General features: G+C 38.2%; 1 protein-coding gene and 1 pseudogene across 1 annotated transcript; one reads left to right on the top strand and one right to left on the bottom strand.

Moving 5' to 3' along the window:
• Positions 1–7,775: 7,775 nt before the first annotated feature.
• Positions 7,776–10,638, bottom strand: gemin7 (gem (nuclear organelle) associated protein 7). Its single transcript, XM_021307902.2, has 2 exons — positions 10,516–10,638; positions 7,776–8,267 (listed from the first exon to the last, which is right to left on the bottom strand). The coding sequence occupies exon 2, from the start codon at positions 8,256–8,258 to the stop codon at positions 7,872–7,874; it is 387 nt and encodes a 128-aa protein (XP_021163577.1). The 5' UTR covers positions 8,259–8,267; positions 10,516–10,638; the 3' UTR covers positions 7,776–7,871.
• A 5,481-nt stretch (positions 10,639–16,119) lies between these two features.
• The window catches only part of LOC118566766, a 7,570-nt pseudogene continuing 6,117 nt past the window's right edge, over positions 16,120–17,572 (top strand).

Genomic DNA, 17,572 nt, shown 5'->3' with positions numbered 1-17,572 from the left:
GTGTTGCATCCATGTAATGTTGATAGACACAATATGGTCCATTTTCAGTTTCTAATTTTTTCTCCACAGTCTATCAGATTTCTATTTAAGATCGCTTGCTTTTTCAAAATGTTCGTGGTTCCCAACAACGAGGTTCTCAGCATCGTCAGAAGAAAATCATGCCCACAGCATCATCATGTACCACACTTAGCATTACACACATTCATCTTTTGTTTGGTGGAAAACCCACATGGAGTGTTTATTACTTAAAGGTTCAATCCCTCTCTTACATGGCCAAAGCACACTGTCCCATATACAGACCAGGGAGTGTTTAGGAGTTCACGTTTATGTTTGTAATGGTAGGAAAGACAATACTGTTTTCCGGTATCATTCTCAAAGACTCAGTTCATGTGTAGCTGGCTTCTAACACCTTTTATGGAGACTTGCTGACCCACTGTCCACTGTCGCTTCATGCATGCTCAGTATGAGGGATTGCTGCAAAGCCTTCGACAATGCAGACGACAGTCCCTGTGGCTCTACGCTCTTTCAGGAGGAGTGAATGCTGCTGGTCAAGACTTGATGCAATCTACTGGGTTTCCTTAGATAGGAAACTTTTTGACTAATCTGTCTGGCTGATCTGACTTGATTGAATTGACTTTGTAAAGTGCCTTGAGATGGCCTGTGTTGTGAATTGTGGCTATATAAATAACATTTAAGTGAATTGAATATTTTAATGATTAGAAGTTCCTTGAATCTCCCAGAAACAGGAATTTTAGGGATACTACCAACTAAACCGCTGGTGATTTTTTAATTTTTTTTTTGGAGTTTTCTCCAAATAAATTTGCTCAAAGGTCTGATTTTTAATATATCCAATTCAACTTGATATTTTGCTCTCAATTGTATTTCTAAGTCTTTTTAGACATCTTACAACGGTTTGCAGAGATATTTATTCATATCTGTGTATGTGGACACATGATGGAAGCATCACTTCTCAGTGGTATTTTTAGACATGTTTTATTAACTCCTGCCTGACTGCAAAAACAAACATGTAATTTTCTGGGAAAGCCTGCACATAACTAAAAGGTAATCCATCTGGCATTTATTCATCTGTATATTGCATTTATGACAAAACTGTTGTTGCTGTACGAGCAGCAAGGAATAAGGCATATATTTTAAATATTGTCATGTTAAAATGGACAGTTAATCCAGTATAGATGGACAACAACAATTTATCAGGTGAATTCCATGCTGCAAATTCTCATGTTCATAAATTTATGAAAAGCTTTTGTTATCTTCATGTCCCAGGAAATTTGTTTATCAGTTACACTGTGTTAACAGAAGACAGATTATACATGGAGACCTGAGATAAAACTTGTTCCAATAAATCATCAAATGCTACCATGTGAAATGTCATCTCCTTTCTTTTCAGTAATGAAACACGCTAAAAATATACACAAATGAAGTCACTGGCTTATTATTTTTGTCTGCTGGCAGCAGTTTGGGGCACATGAGTGATTAAGTGTTTTTTTTTGTGAGTTATCAGACACTTGCCAGGAAGTGAAAGAGGACCACAAACAGGAAGCAGAGGAATGTGCTTCCTGCTGGCCGGTGGTGCTCTACAGGGTAGATTCCATGTACCATCATGACTGACGCACTGATGCAAAAGCACACACACACAGTCACACACACAGACACACAAGTATAAACACACATGCATACAAGAAGGCAGGAATGTTTTTCCACTGAAATCAGGGAGAAGCAGACTTTCAGGAAAGGCAAACAGCGAGAGAAGATAACATTGAGACAGTGTGTCCACGTGCAGGCCTGCAAACGAGGGATTATCTGTTCCCTAAAAGAAACCCTTGCAGCTAAACTTCTCCTAGACCGTTCTTGTTTTACTGTTTCAATTATTATTTTCAGTATTGCACTTATTACCATGATGGTTATTGAAAGGAAGTGTATTTTTATTGATATTACTAATGATGTAATTATAATTGCTATTATTTTATTATGATTTTCCATTTATACAAATGTATATATATATATGGATGTGTATATATTAATGTGTAGCAAGGGCTGAGATTGAATAATCGTTTGCTTCTTTCCACTCCGTTTAGACATATACTTTATTTCAGTCGTCCTATGTTCAAATAAACATTTTCAATCAATCAATCAATCAATCAATCAATCAATCAATCAATCAACCAATCAATCAATCAATCAATCAATCAATCAATCAATCAATCAATCAATCAATCAATCAAATAGTTTGGTTCTCTTTTAGGTTTAGGTTTTGTGAAGAATATGGAACAAAACAATTAAAATTTATTTATATAGCACAATTCAGTACAAAGACAATGCAAAGTGCTTTACATGATTAAAATATAGCAAAATAAAACAGAATAAGAGCAAGTAGGAATAAAATATAGAAAGAAAATAGAACAAAAAAGTGGTGATTCAGTTAACTAGGACAGTTGAAGGCAATTTTAAACAAATGTGTTTTTAATCTTGATTTAAAAGAACTCAGGCTTTCCGCACTTTTACAGTTTTCTGGAAGTTTGTTCCAGATAATTGGAGCATAGGAACTAAATGCTGCTTCTCCGTGTTTAGTTCTGGTTCTAGGTATGCAGAGTAGGCTGGAGCCAGAAGACCTTAGTGGTCTGGATGGTTGATACACTGATAACAAGTCTGTGATGTATTTAGGAGCTAAGCCATTTAAGGATTTATAGACTAACAGAAGTATTTTAAAGTCTATTCTCTGAGATATAGGGAGCCAGTGTAAGGACTTTAGAACTGGGGTTATGTGCTCTACTTTCTTAGTCTTAGTGAGGACGCGGGCAGCAGCGTTCTGGATCAGCTGCAGCTGTCTGATCCACTTTTTAGGCAGACCTGTAAAAACACCGTTGCAGTAATCAATTCGACTAAAAATAAACGCATGGATTAGTTTTTCTAGATCCTGCTGAGACATCAGTCCTTTAATCCTAGAAATGTTCTTCAAGTGATAGAAAGCCGACCTTGTAACTGTCTTTAGATGCTTTTGAAGGTTCAGGTCTGAGTCCATCACTACACCCAGGTTGCGGGCCTGATTGGTGGTTTTTAGTTGAAGCGACTGAAGCTGTGTGCTAACTTTTGATCTTTCCTCTATTGGTCCAAATATTATTACTTCAGTTTTGTTTTTATTCAATTGGAGAAAATTTTGGCACATCCACGTATTGATTTCTTCTAAGCATTTACTCAGTGCCTGAACTGGTCCATAGTCACCTGGTGACATGGTGATGTAGAGCTGTGTGTCGTCTGCATAGTTATGGTAGCTGATGTTGTTATTTTTTATTATCTGGGCTAGAGGGAGCATGTAGATATTGAAGAGGAGGGGACCCAGAATGGACCCTTGGGGAACCCCAAATGGGATTTTTGTCATCTCTGATGTAAAGTTACCTACTGATACAAAAAAGTCCCTGCCCTTTAAGTAGGATTTAAACCAGTTGAGTACAGTTGACATAAACCATCTTTAATTTACCCAAATTTGCTGTGATCTGAAATGAATGTGGTGTAGGCAGACGTGCCAAAGCATGAATTGCTATCATTTAATAGCAAAACTAAAATAAACTGGGCAATTAAATATTGACAGATTTGATGTTTTATTATAACTTGATAAAATTATAGTAATGCTAACTCTTGCCTTATTAAACAATGTGTTTGAGAGCTAACTTATCTACTATCATTGGCCAAAACTTACACAATTTCTGTGAAAATTGTATAAGTTTTAGTTTATTATTTGCCTCTTCAAATGGAAAATGATACATAAGTTGTTGTTTTTTTTTTTTACATCAGGAGTGTATCAAACTATATTTTGCTTCTAGTGAGTTTCACTTCACTGTAATCCTTTCAAGGGGCCTTTAAAAACCTTCTTCAGGCTTTCTGAACTTTAAAGACAATAATATTAATAATATACCTGCTTTTTCACAAATTTTCAGTCCCGTCATCATGCCTTAGAGATGGTAACAAATTGTGGAGTTTGCGAACATGATGAAGACAACTGAACACTCTCTGAAGGTCACGGCGTTAAGAAACATCTAGAAACCCTGCAGAAATTTTACAGATTCATACCAGCGGCACAGTTAGATTGAAAGCCAGCTTCATTCAGCCAGGAGACCTGTTTGTGACTGTAAATGACACATGATTATTCCTCAAGATAAAACAGTGTAAAGGGGGGAATATTTTGGAAAGAAGTTTTTTTTTCTTGTTTTTTTTTTTTTTTTACATCTTAACAAAAATGGCATTTTGAAAATAATTTACACCTGCCTCAGTGATCAATGGAAAAGCCTTTGTCGACATTACAATCAAATACTTCCTCATAATTTATGACAAGCCATTTTGTGTGTTTCTACTTGCCCAGTCAGTGAGTTCTGGTGGGAGTTCTTGCACTTAACAACAATGACCCTAACTGGTCTGGAGAGCTCATTGCTTTTAATGGAGTGATGCCTCTTGCTTAGTGGTGCTGAAGCCTCTGGGGCCTTTCAGAAAACTTCCTTTAATAGCGACAGATCATGTGACACTTAGATGGCACAAATGTGCACTTTATTTAACTAAATATGGGACTTTTAAAGGTAATTGGTTGCATCAGAACGTTTTAGGAGCCTCTTAGTGAAGAGGTGGGCACATATTCCCATGCCAGTTTTCAGTTTGTATTCGTTTTTCAATATTTAATTTTGTCATTTCACTTCACCAACTTGGACTATTCTGGACCTGAATCACAGGTTGGAACGTTACAAAAATAGGTCACAAAGCCAAATTGGGGGGGGGTAATTTTGCAAGGCTCTCTACAAAAAGTTTGTTTCAATCAGAATGGATTTAAGAATTAGTTTAAGAATTAGTTTATATCTGAATTATGTGGCTTCAATAACGAGCAAAACAAATCCTTTGATAACTGTAAGATGCTGAGCTTAAATAATACATAAAAAAATATTTGTTTTTGAGCAAGAATGTTGATCAGTAATTCTTTTTAATGCAAGCAAAAAAACAAGGACTTTTACTCTTCTGCATATGCCTTACATGCATATTGTATAAATAAATATATATATATATATATATATATATATATATATATATATATATATATATATATATATATATATATATATATATATATATGTTCATTTTGTGAGGACAAAGTGGAGGTGAGGATAAGAGCTAAAGGGGTTCAGGGTAGCTGATCACAAAGCAGCACGTCTGTTCTGTATATGAAATTAACATTGGTTGTCCTTGAGGGCTTCCTGATTGAATCACACAAGCTCGATGACGTCACGAGAGGTTTAAGTCATATTTGGGATTGCGGATGGTGAGAGGGAGAACGAGAAGATGCTGGCGGTGGGGGGGGGGGGGGGGGGGGGGGATCGGGGGTGAGTCACTGCTTCACTGATGACTGTCTCCACTGAGTGGTCAGATAATTCAGGTACAAAAAGAGACACAGACACAACACAACCGCCTAATGGTACTCAAATAAAATGACTTATTGGGAACTCGCAAAATACACCTTTTAAGAAGATTAAACAGTAGCCCCCCCACCCCACCCCTTACTGCCTCCTCACAGTGGGACTGGTGCTAAACAATGATGAATCCAGTTGTTCTAAATTTAATTTATGAGCAGGGATTTAAATAACTAATATCTTTTCTGCAGTCATAAAGTGGTCCCTGTGAGACATTTAACAAAAACGATCCGATCCATTTAAGAGCTGTTTATCCTTGACTTAAATTAATGTCCCACTCTGTAAAAAGCCTGGGATCTGTGACTTACCGGCTCAGTTGCTGCACGCCCTGCATTAATCGCTGGTCTACTGAACATGGTCGCCACATTCTGAGTCTCAAACACTTTCCTTTTAGGCAAATTTAATCGTGTTTTAATACCAATACAAAACAGGAAAAATGATGACCAAGAAGTGATTCCACTGAAAAGGACTGTGCTGCATTTTTCCCATCAAATAAAAAGAAAAAGCTTTGTGTGCAATCATGTTTTATTAGCTTGTAGAACAACCTCATGAAAGTGGTCATATTCTGCACGCCTCTATCAGTATCGCACATAATTATGAACAAATTTCCCCATCGTGGGACAATAAAGGTATTTCTTTTTCCCTCTCCTATAAAACCTTGCTTTTTTCCCCCGTTATCCAATTTCAATGACCAATGGCTTCATTAATGTAGAATACTTTGATTTACAGAGAAGTTCATGGTGGACAAGCAGTCTGCAAGATACCCAGACCCTTTGGCTGCAACACCCCCCCCGCTTGCATCTGATTTGTGGTTTTTGCCAGTCATTGTGCTGTGCATGGTGGCCAGGCATACTGTTGCTACTTTGGCCTCATCTTTTCAAAGGACACTTTTCAAAAGTTTTGTTTTCCTTTCAGCTAAACAAACGAAGTCTTGCCACCACACCTTTTAGAGAGAAAATGGACCTTCCTGTCTACTTCCAGTTATCTAGCCATAAACTTTAACAATTACCATGCAGAGGCTTAGAACATAGCGCGGTTTGACCTTGCAGACACATCCGTCTATTGGGAGATTGGCAACCACCTTAAATATTTTTCACTTGTTTGCAATGTAGAATGACAGACTTTGAATAGTTTAAATAACCTTTTCCACATTGTTGGGCAGCTATGTTGTCATTGCTCTTGTGGAATTTACATTTCCACTGTAGCATTGTGTTCACAATAGAAGTGGCTATGCCTGCTGATAATCAGATAATCGTCTACTTAATCCCTCCTAAGTCCAAAAGGAGCAGCCCAGGCAGACTTAAACAGTCCATACAGTGCTCGTCTGTTCTGGGCTCACATTTGTTTTTGTCGACATTAGATTTAAAGATTGTTAACTTTCTTTTATATAGCTTAGTATATAATTTCTTCATTTTAAGGTTAGTAAGATGTTTAAATGTTCATAACATTGAAATATTTTTTTATACTGTGCAGACTACATGTTTATTCGATAGGTTTTTTCTGGGATTGTTCTGAAACAAGTTGTTGATACGACACACAGAGGCAATTTTTGTCATAATGTGTCTAAGTTTGCGTGTATGACAAAGAAGCCAATGCTCATCCAAAAACCATTAAATCTTTTGGTATAATAATATCACCATGTAGTGAAAATAAAATAATGCTTTCTGTTTTAAGAAATATTATTGTCAATGTTTTGTTTGGATGCAGTGTTTTCATCTTCCAAATAAAAAGTAGTTTAAAGTTAATTTCAATATTTTAATAACTTTTTTTTGCAAACAGAGGTACAAAAATGGCAAATACAAAATCAGAATGGTAGAAATTGTGAGGAATTGAAATGAATGCCCCAAAATCGTTCAAAAGAAGACGGCAGTGGTGCCATTTACGTGACACGTGTTGAATAATTTGACATCAGGAAGCAGATGACACAAGACCTGAGAAACAGATGAACCGTCAGACTGGTGATAAAGTTGCAAACACAATCAAGTTCTCAGCAGACAACTTCAACACTTCCTCCTGCTTGCTTTCCTATCAAAATGTAAGACAATATCTCAAAATGTTCCAAAATACAATAGGTCATCAGCAAAAATATAAACAGTCACAACATTTTACTCAAGAAAACTGTAGTACAAAAGGTATTTGACTACTCTGCCACCCAGAATAGACTTAACAAGCTGCAAACATTGCTTTCTTGAAAAATAAATGGCTCCCTCTTGTGGTGAAACAATGAAACACTTTGTGAATGTAATCTGCAAGTCACAAATTTTATATAGACTCAGTTTGCAAACAGACATTGTGCAACAATGCCACCCCTAGGAACATAAAAAAAAAACACTTTAATGAAGTATTTCAGAGACTCAAAACAGAGATGGTAAAGTGCTTCTGACAGGAATCAGGCCCAGAGTGTCGTCATACATCAAATGTAAATGAAATGACATCCTGACATCTGATGAGGGCCTCTTTTTGCACCCCGATGGGAGTGTGCAGGTCGGACACCTGAAAGTTCAGCACGTCAATGTCCGACGCCCCGAATGTGGCCTCGACGTTCACCTTCTCGTGCATGTGAAACTGAACTTTCTTGTTGGTCATGGCGAGCAGACAGCGCAGGAAGCGCTCTCTCAGCACGGAGCGTGCATGCTGCTCCTCCTGCAGCTGCTCGGGGTCCGACTGGGCTGCAGCTGAAGTGGGGATGGACGTGCGGCATAGAGCGATGAAGCGAGGCGAATTGGGGTCGAACCCACGGCTGTTCGGGACAGGACCTTTTGGTAGGCGGAGCACTGACACCGGTGTGGCCATGACGGGATTCTGTAAAAAAAAAAAAAAAAAAAAAAAAAACGAGAAAAAAAAACAAACAGCAACTGTTAAAACAGATCAAGCAATACAAAGAATCCACAATAATGTATTTCTAACCTTTTATAAATACATTATCTCTGCCACTCGACTTTCAATTGAGAATACAACTTTATGTATCTTTTTACATGGTTTTATTTTGAAGGCTACATGTCTCTTTTTGTCTTGACTTCTGATCTGCCAGAGTTTAGAATAATTTTGAGCGTACCTTTATTCAGTTTTAATTCAATTACATTTGAGATGTTTATGATCCATTCACGGGTTCTATCTAGTGACAAAAATGCGTTCAATATGTTCATTATCATACTTTAGGCAAATGTTCTCGGTATATTGAAGTAATCATGTGTGGCACCCCGTGAAATCAACAAATGCGTCATTTTCTGTTGTTACGCACAACAGAAAATGACGCATTTATCCTGTTGTATCCCGCGCTCCCAACGCAAGTAAAATCCTGTCGGGTATAACTACTTAAGCATTTACTTAAGCTAAAATATCAGTGGACTCTCCGCACCTGTTGGCTAAATTTCTTGTGACAAATTCCTACATTTCCCAGAGCAGGCACCCACTGCACACCTGTCAGTGTGGCATAGGGTGGCTGTGATGCTCCAGGTGCTTGCCAGTCGCAATTGCCTTGGGGCAAATCAGTGTATCAGCACAGTGTCACATAGAAAACAGTTCAATGTGAAGACTTCTTCCTGTCGAGCTGTTAATAGTGTGACGCCGCGTACGCGGTCATAAAATTGAGCTCTGCGCGTATCTGTGCGCAACTATGTGGCAGGAAAGAGACAGAAATAGCTTAGGATGCAATCTGCCACTATTTAGGAAGGCTATTCATTTTAATAAAATTAACCTTGAACACATATAGTGTAATAATGTACAAGAAGCTGTGATCTTGTAGAATAGTAGGGGAATCATTGGATTCTGGTGTGGGTTTGTTTTTCAGGAGCTGGGCATGACCCCCTTAGTACCAAGGAAAGGAAACTCTGAATGCGTCAACAAACCAAGAGGTTTAGGACAACTCCACGCTCCCAACTTTGTGGGAACAGTTTGGAGATGGTCCCTTCCTCCTCCGTCATGACTGTGCACCAGTTCACAAAGCAAGGTCCATAAATGCATGGATGAGAGAGCTTGGAGTGGATGACCTTGACCGGCCGGCACAGATTTCCGGTAGAACACCTTTGGGATGAATTAGGGAGGAGACTGAGAGCCAGACCTTCTCGTCCAACATCATTGTCTGACCTCACGAATAAACTTCTGGAAGAATGGTAAAAAATCTCCATAAACACACACAAAAACCTTGTGGACGGCCTTCCATCATACAATATGATGTGAATCAACATCATTTTGAACCGGATGGATTAGGAATGGGATCTCCCTTAAGCTCATGTACGAATCAAGGCAGGTGAGCAAATATGTTTCGCTAGAGGCCAATCTTCTGTGGCATTGTCATTCAGCTCAAAAACAGCTGCTTAATGTTGGCTACTGTAAAAACAAAGCTGCTCACTGCCCATTTACTGCTTTTCCAAGCTGGGATGGGACACACAAACCCTTCAACCCGTGCTTCCTTAGACTCACTGGCTGGGTCATGGGAACAACTCACAGCAGGATTGGTGAATGCAGTACCAGCTATCAAACTGAGCAATAACTTTCTTAAAAGTGCTCTAAAAGTGCAGACACCTGCAGTTTAAAACATCTGAATGGCAATGGCACTGCCACCCCCTGTTACTTGAAGAGCATTGCTTCATTGTATGTTAACCTGCAACTTCTGCACTTTACATCAAATTGCACACTATATTCAGCAGGGGAGCTGCTGTAAAGCATCACTACTTAAGCTGTGGTCCAGCAGGTCCTCTGCATCCATTTTTATAGGCTCTAAATAACACTGGAGACAATATTCTACATTTAACCTGCACCTTCTGAATTGCGTCCCAGAAAGAGAGAACCCTCCTAATAAACCCTGCAGCTGTAGCCGCTTTAATTTAACCTACGGGTTAATGGTAAAAGCTGATCTGTACGTCTCCAGGCATTGCAAACATATCAGTCTGGCTACCTTTAAAAGTCAACACGTGGTTTTATTGCACTTAGAACGTGGGGCATATTTAGAGAAATTAAACTAATAGATGAATTTCCCTTTTCCCCACTGATGACACTAAACGTTAAACTTTAGCACAAACATTTCTCGCACTTTATTTAATTTACTTACTGACTGCCTCCTCCTGTTAGCAACGTTAGCAGTAGCTTGTAGCTACTTTCTTCTTCTTGTTCGTCTAAATCCAAGGAGGCAACCGAAGCGTTGGCGCACTACCGCCCCCTTTCGACACTTCAATTGTCAAAAATCCACATAGAACCCAGATTTTGCGAGGAAATCCATAATAATTTATTGTCACTGAAAATGGTTTCTAACAATTTTGTCCTTTAAAACCCATATAACCTGGGACAATGTCTTGTGAAACAAAAAGACAAATCTTCATCTTGTTTTCAAGTTCTATTTCATTAGCTTATGGAGTTGAGTCATGTGTTTTAATTACTTTTATGGTTATTGTGTTTGTAAAATATTATGGTTTTGTTGTTGTTGTTTTTTTTGGTTTTATAAAACTGGTCTCTCCAGAAAATTTGACATTGGACCTTTATATATAAAGGTTAAAAAAAATCTCCATGGAAGAGAGTGCACATTAGTCTCAGTTTGTCCACATCAGCATCTTCCTTCCTGATGCTTTCCCATACAGTGCAGGCTATATTTCCTGATTGAGATATCTAGAAAGTCTTGAATTAAATTCATCTGCTATTTTGCAGCATATTCTGACACTGGAAACTGTGCAAACACTCAACATTTAATCTGGAGACACTAACTCAGAGCCAAATATGCGTACATGTCAACTGTATGTTTGCCTATGTGTAGAACCTTCTCCCCAAATTAAATTCCTCATAAGTGTAAAATACTACTTTACTTCATATATCTTGTCTTTCTAAATAATTCAAATATTTTGGGAATATATAACCCATAATTGTTTCCCTGTGTTATATACAATATCACACAAAAGCCATTTTCTTTCAGAATGAATTCTACAATCACAAATATACAAATTGTTAACTTGCTAAACTCTTCTGGAACTTTAACTGGAACTGTGCATTTTGGTCATATAAGACTAAGATTAGGCACTTCAACAACAAACACTCCAGGTGGGTGTGGTGACCATTAAAGCTTGAAAATAATTGAAAAGCAGCTACAGCCAATTATAAACGAATCAGAGCTTTAATGTGGTGTGCCTCCAGAGCCCCTGACAGAGTTCATGGCATTGTGAGGTCTTTAAGACAGTAGGACATATAGAACCTGTTTGTTTCCCACAAAACAAATGAATGAAAGTTTCTTACTCATGTGCAGGGAAATACTTAAAAGGTGGTGTGATAAAGATGTAGGTTGCAGCAGTGTGCAATGTGCAGTGTTAAGGTTTGCAATGCCACTTTTCAGGATGCATGTGGAAAATTATCAGGATTTTTCAACGAAAAATTTACTTAAACAACCCTCATGACTGCCATAAAAGTCACAGGGCTGCTTCAGCAACTTGAACAGGGTCAGTATGGTTTTATTTCAATAATATGGGACAGGGCTGCTTGAACAACTGGTTCTGATATATTAAACAGAACTTCTTCCAGAAGTCATGTGACCTTGATGAAACACTGACTAACTTGTGAAAATCTCTAAGCCTGAAAACTCATCTAGTTTTTGAACGTTGTTACATCACTCAACTGTTAATGTAAATGCTATAATTAGCATGATTGCCATTTTGGTTGTGTGAACAGGTTTGGTTCAAAGCACTGTTTTACTAATAGTAACCACACAGAATGCAGCTCCAGGCTGACCTACTGCTGGATAAATGCCTTTGCAGAGGCCTGTGATGTCTGACCTCCCCATCTCTATTGCTCTGTTCTGCTGTGTCTTCCCATCTACTTTGACCCCTCCAACTCTGGACACAAGCTGTTTCATACTCTTCCCTCGGGAAGAAGGCTGCAGTCCATCAGGACCAAAACTTCTCGCCACAAAAACAGTTTCTTCCCATCTGCAGCTTGCCTCATTAACAAGGCCCTTGCAAAACGTCTCCAGACATGTAATTACTGTTCAGTTTCATATCCTGCATAAACCTGGCAATTTTGCATATATTTCTTAATTGTGCGCATATTCAATATTCTTTTTTGTTATATTAATATATATGCACATTTGTATGTATGTTAAACATACATACAAATGTGCATATATGAATACAGCCTTTGCAATATGTCTGCACAACACAAATTTAGAATAATCCACATGTAAATATTTGCCATTATGCTACCTCTGCAAATAGTTGTATTATTCATATCTACTTTCCTATTATTGTTATACAACTTGAAGTTGTTTTGTTTATTCTGAATTACGCTGTTTATCTACGTGTAGCACCTTATAACCAACACAGATTCCTCATACGTTTAAAATACTGCTTGGCACTAAAGCTCATTCCGATTCTGATGCTTACAGCACAAGTAGAGGATGCCAAGAGCTTCTATAGCTATCTATAGTTCTTTATCAAGAGAGAAACACAACTTCAGAAAACTGCCAAACTTAAACCACAGATGTTCCAAGAGTATGTATTTATGGCAAGAAAGGAAACTGATATTCCACCTCTGTGATCACACAAGCTTCACGAAGTTTCTCCAACAGTGTCTCCCTTGTGATGCTGAACAAAAGGCTGGACAATTCCCACCCGTCCACTTTCTTCATACTGTGTAAATATATAAAAACTATGTTTTTGCTACATTGTTTTAATGTTCTGTACCCATAAAAGCATGGGGAATAATTGTGCTGGTTTTAATATCAGTCTAAAGCAGGAGTCTATAATCTGTGGCTCTTAACAACCTTAAATGAAATACTGTGTGTTTTTCGAATAAAGCTCAGAAAGAAAAGCTAGTTTCATACTAGTCTGTTCCATACTGTTTTCCTTTTGTTCTCCCACCTTCCAGGATCCCAAACTTTATTTGTTGGGTTATTTTTTCATCAATATAGAATACATGAAATGCACTTTATGTATATATCTTTAAATAAATTTATACTTAGTGTATTTTCCACTTTGTCTTCTTAATGGACGGTGTAGCTCTGGTCATAAATGCTCTTTAAATGTGAAAGGTTGCTGAAAATTAAATTCTAAAGCATTAGGCACCTTAGCTGCAAGAAGCAACAGTTTGAATCTAAATAGCTGAGATGGAGGATTTACTAGACACCTGAGCAACTGTACTACATGGTCAGAAGCAGGCTTTGCAGTCAGTTAGACACAAGCTTCAGCCATCAGAGGGTGCAACAGACCTTTGAATGAAATTTCAATCTTTTCTTTATGGCTCGACTTTAGGTTCAGTCTTCATGGCTCTGTTTGCTTGTTTTTTTCTGTTGAGGGTAAACTTTAAACATTTATTGCCTATATCCTTAATTTAGCTTAATGTTTTAATGACTGGGAACCTGAAAACTTCCTGATTTGCTGGTCGATTGCTGGTCTTAATGGACCCATGTGGAGAGATGAGCACCATTTATGAGCATAACTCAGAGACACACAAACAGAAAACCTAACAAAGAAAGAGTGAATCAAAGATTATTTCTGCAGGGGAGAGACTACTGAATGCTTCACAGGCAAGTAAATTAACAAATAAAAGGTGTGGGAAAGCAGGAAGCTGGGGTACTGTCTAACCGAAGGCGTCACTCTAAAACTGCAGGTCCACCGATGGTTTCTAGAGTCTGTAAAAGCAAAATTGGAGTCTGACTTTTTAGTTAAAAGGTTCCTCTCCTGTGGAACCAAATCCCAGTTTTGGTTCATGAGGCAGACATCCTGTCTACTTTTAAGACTAGACTTAAGTCGGCTGAGCTACTGCTGTCTGGAACTTCATGTTCTCTCTCTATAGATGATCCATTTGGCCCTGCCTCTCAGTGTTTAATCCTGTTTCTCTCCTAGACACTTAGTAGCTATTAGCTGAGCTTTTATTCAGACTAACTGCAGGTGCTATTTTCTTAACCTCTAGACTTGAAAACTGGCTCTAAGCTTATCTACTTAGTTGAGTTTCTCTCCATTACCTTTACTTTAGAAAGTACTCCTGGGTCAGTGCTTCCTGTATTCTTTTTGTGAATAATCCCTGTCTTCTCAAACCGGCAGACGGCTAATCACACTGAGCCTGGTTCTGCTGGAAATTTCTTTCTGTTAAAGGGGAGTTTTCCTCTCCACTCAATACATGCTGCCTTGGTATAATGGATCACTGCAAAGTCAACAGCACAATGCAAGCGACTGTCCACTGTGGCTACACGTTCTTTCAGGAGTGAATGCTGCAATGCAATTTGCAGGGTTCCTGATATTGTAAACTTTTCGACCAACCTGTATCAGTTGATTGAATTTGACTTTGTAAAGTGCTTTGAGATGACATGTATTGTGAATTGGCGCTATATAAATAAAATTTAATTGAATAGACAATACCAACAAAACATGTCCCAACACTGTACACCCAGAAAATAGACAGAATACTGAACTACCAGTAAAGTACCTTGAGATGACATTTTGACATTTTATACGTTTGACTGCAGAAGGGTGCAAGCCATGCCTTTAAGTCATTTAAGTGCCTTTAAGTGCTAACACGTCGGTGAGCACTTAACGTTGTTTCCTGGTACTTTGAGCAATGCTGGAGTCTTCACTTTGTCAGATCCTTGATCCGCTGCGTGCAACTCAGGAGCTGGTGAAGTTGGGTCAACATTTTTTCTCTGCATTTCTGTTGCAGATATCCATGTTGCAGATATCCATGTGACTCCAACAATTACTTTTCTGTTATTAATTGGGCAAATCTAAAAGTCAAACTTCAATATACACCAAAAAGCAAACAAAAAAAATCAGTTTGCAGGAAAAATAATTTCAGTTGAGAAGGATCCGCTTTAGGATCTCAGTCTCCCCATCAGTGTCTCCTCATCCATCTGCCCTGTTCAAACTTTGCTAAGTATCAGTCTCAACATCTACAAAGTCACTTTAACAGCTGCCAATACTGTATGAGTTAAGTTTTTAATATTATTTTCACTCAGTTGGTCAGTAAACCAATACAAGTTTGACAGAAAGTCAGACCTATTTCCATAACGTTCAGTCCTTTTATTTTAAAAAGTGCAAGACAAAGAATCCTCTGGGTTGGGTGGGATGATAGTTTATCTTTTTAGTATTGTAACAGACTGTTATATGTTTGAATGGAAAAGAAGGTGTGTCCCTTCCAGTTGCCGGAGAGCGAGAGTTCACTGGGTTGTACGGCAGGGAAAGCACATGAGTGTTGTTATTTTGTTTTGCTGGAGAGAAGAATAAAGTGAGGAGAAGCGGGGTTACCGCTGAACACACTATTCCGTCTGTTGTTTACATGATCCAGATATATTTATAAATACATATAGCTAGCCGCACCGTATTCACGAACCCAGAACGCTCGGTTACAGTATTGTTAAAACAGGAAGCAATGCTGTTACTTTTTATAATAAATAAGCATTGCAAATTTCAATAACTGTATTTTTTTTCACACCAGAGTATGTCAAAACCTGACTAACTTCCCTTACAAAACTACACATTTTAGGCTCAACACGTTCATGTAATACACAAACAGTCCAGCAGAGGGAAACATGGCACATGAATTTGACACACAGTCTAACAGTGATTCTAGATTTGGTATGACTAAAAAAGAAGCCAAGAGGTCAAATGCAAATTAGTAAGGATAAAGGTGGCGGATTTCCTTCATCCCAAACATAGAAATATTTTCTGAAATGTTTCATGATAAGATGTTGCAGGTAGTAAACCACTTCCAGACTTCAAACAGGTCAGGATTTTGGGGTAGTTTTTAAATAAAACTCTCTGAAATAAAGAAATTCTATACATTTGCTATTTTTAGCCAAATGTAATTTTGGAAGTTCTTTAGTAATTATGCACACATTTGTTGGTTCTAATGACATACCTGACATGTCTCAACAGCAGACTTTCTTCTTCACCATAGGTGTGTGTAGGTGGAAGATGATATGTCAAATCATCTGTTGAATCCTGAGGCAACATCAGCTCGTCATTTTATCGAAAGGCTGACATCATGTCCTGCACGCTATGCGGTTCATATTGCGTGTGGGTTCACTTTCTGATCTTAACTGCCTTCGTGATCTCACGGGAATGTCTGTTGTATTTCGTGTGTTTTTTTTTTTTTTTTTGGCTCTTTCCCAATCCATAATGTGGACTCCCAGTTTACAATGATAAATACAAGCTGATTTCAAGTTTTTTCTGTAAGGCCTGAACAGGTATTACAAAAATCAATGAAACCTCTGTCTTTATTTCGTCAGCTATTAAAACAAGTCTTATCTATTTTATACATCTGAGTCAAACATAGACTTTTGCTTGTGTTCCGTAGCAGTAAGTGCAATGCTTGAACATAGCCAATTGCCAATTTTAAAATTCTTGATCTAAATATTGCTTACTGTTATTTAACTGTTCTTGTTATCCTAACGAGTACGTTTTGGCAGTGAACTATAAAATGACTTTTCTCCTTGCTAAATCTCTGGAGTTGGCTTCCACTCTTTACTCATTTTTCATCCAGTCAAAAAAAAAAGCATTTGACTGTATTTGACTGCATTTGACACCATGCACACACTTACTAAAAAAGGAAATAGAAATATAATAATAGTACTTGACCCATTCATGTGGGTTGCATTTGAAAACACATTATGCAACTGCAGTAAAGAGTAAACGTGTTGAGTTACCCAATCAGGTCTTAGAATATTACTTTCATTTTAAAATTGTTATTTTCATTTATAGTCTTGCATACTTGTGGCTTTGTGATTGGAACTACTTTAAAATTAGGGATAATTTTTTTTCTTTTGGAACATTTCAATGTGAGGTTTGCTTGTTCTTCTTTTCCATGCATGAAATCTGTCCATGTGTCAGGATGCAGCTTAAAGGCTGCATGCTGAGCCTCTCTCCCTCTCTCTCGTTACTGCGCAGCCTGATGGGTTCCACCTGGCAGGCTGCAGTTAACCCGCAACTGCTTCCACCTGGTTCCACCCTTATTTAAACATACCTCTTTCTGCTCTCGTTGCCGGCCCGTAGTGTTCACTCCCGTTCAGTCTCAGTCTGTCTTCATCCTCTGTTGCGCCTCAGTCAGAGATTTTCCCACGTTTGGCTGCGCGCCAACTCTCCCTAGTCTGACACACCAGAGATTTTCCCACGTCTGGTTGCCAGAGTTCCTGCGCCCGC

The sequence above is a fragment of the Fundulus heteroclitus genome, chromosome 18 (genome assembly GCF_011125445.2).
Source record: "Fundulus heteroclitus isolate FHET01 chromosome 18, MU-UCD_Fhet_4.1, whole genome shotgun sequence".
Lineage (NCBI taxonomy): Eukaryota > Metazoa > Chordata > Actinopteri > Cyprinodontiformes > Fundulidae > Fundulus > Fundulus heteroclitus.
This window is presented reverse-complemented; position numbering and strand designations above follow the sequence as displayed.

Excerpts from the sequence above, each read along its gene's own strand:
- gemin7 (XM_021307902.2), bottom strand. The coding sequence starts at position 8,258 with ATGGCCACACCGGTGTCAGTGCTCCGCCTACCAAAAGGTCCTGTCCCG.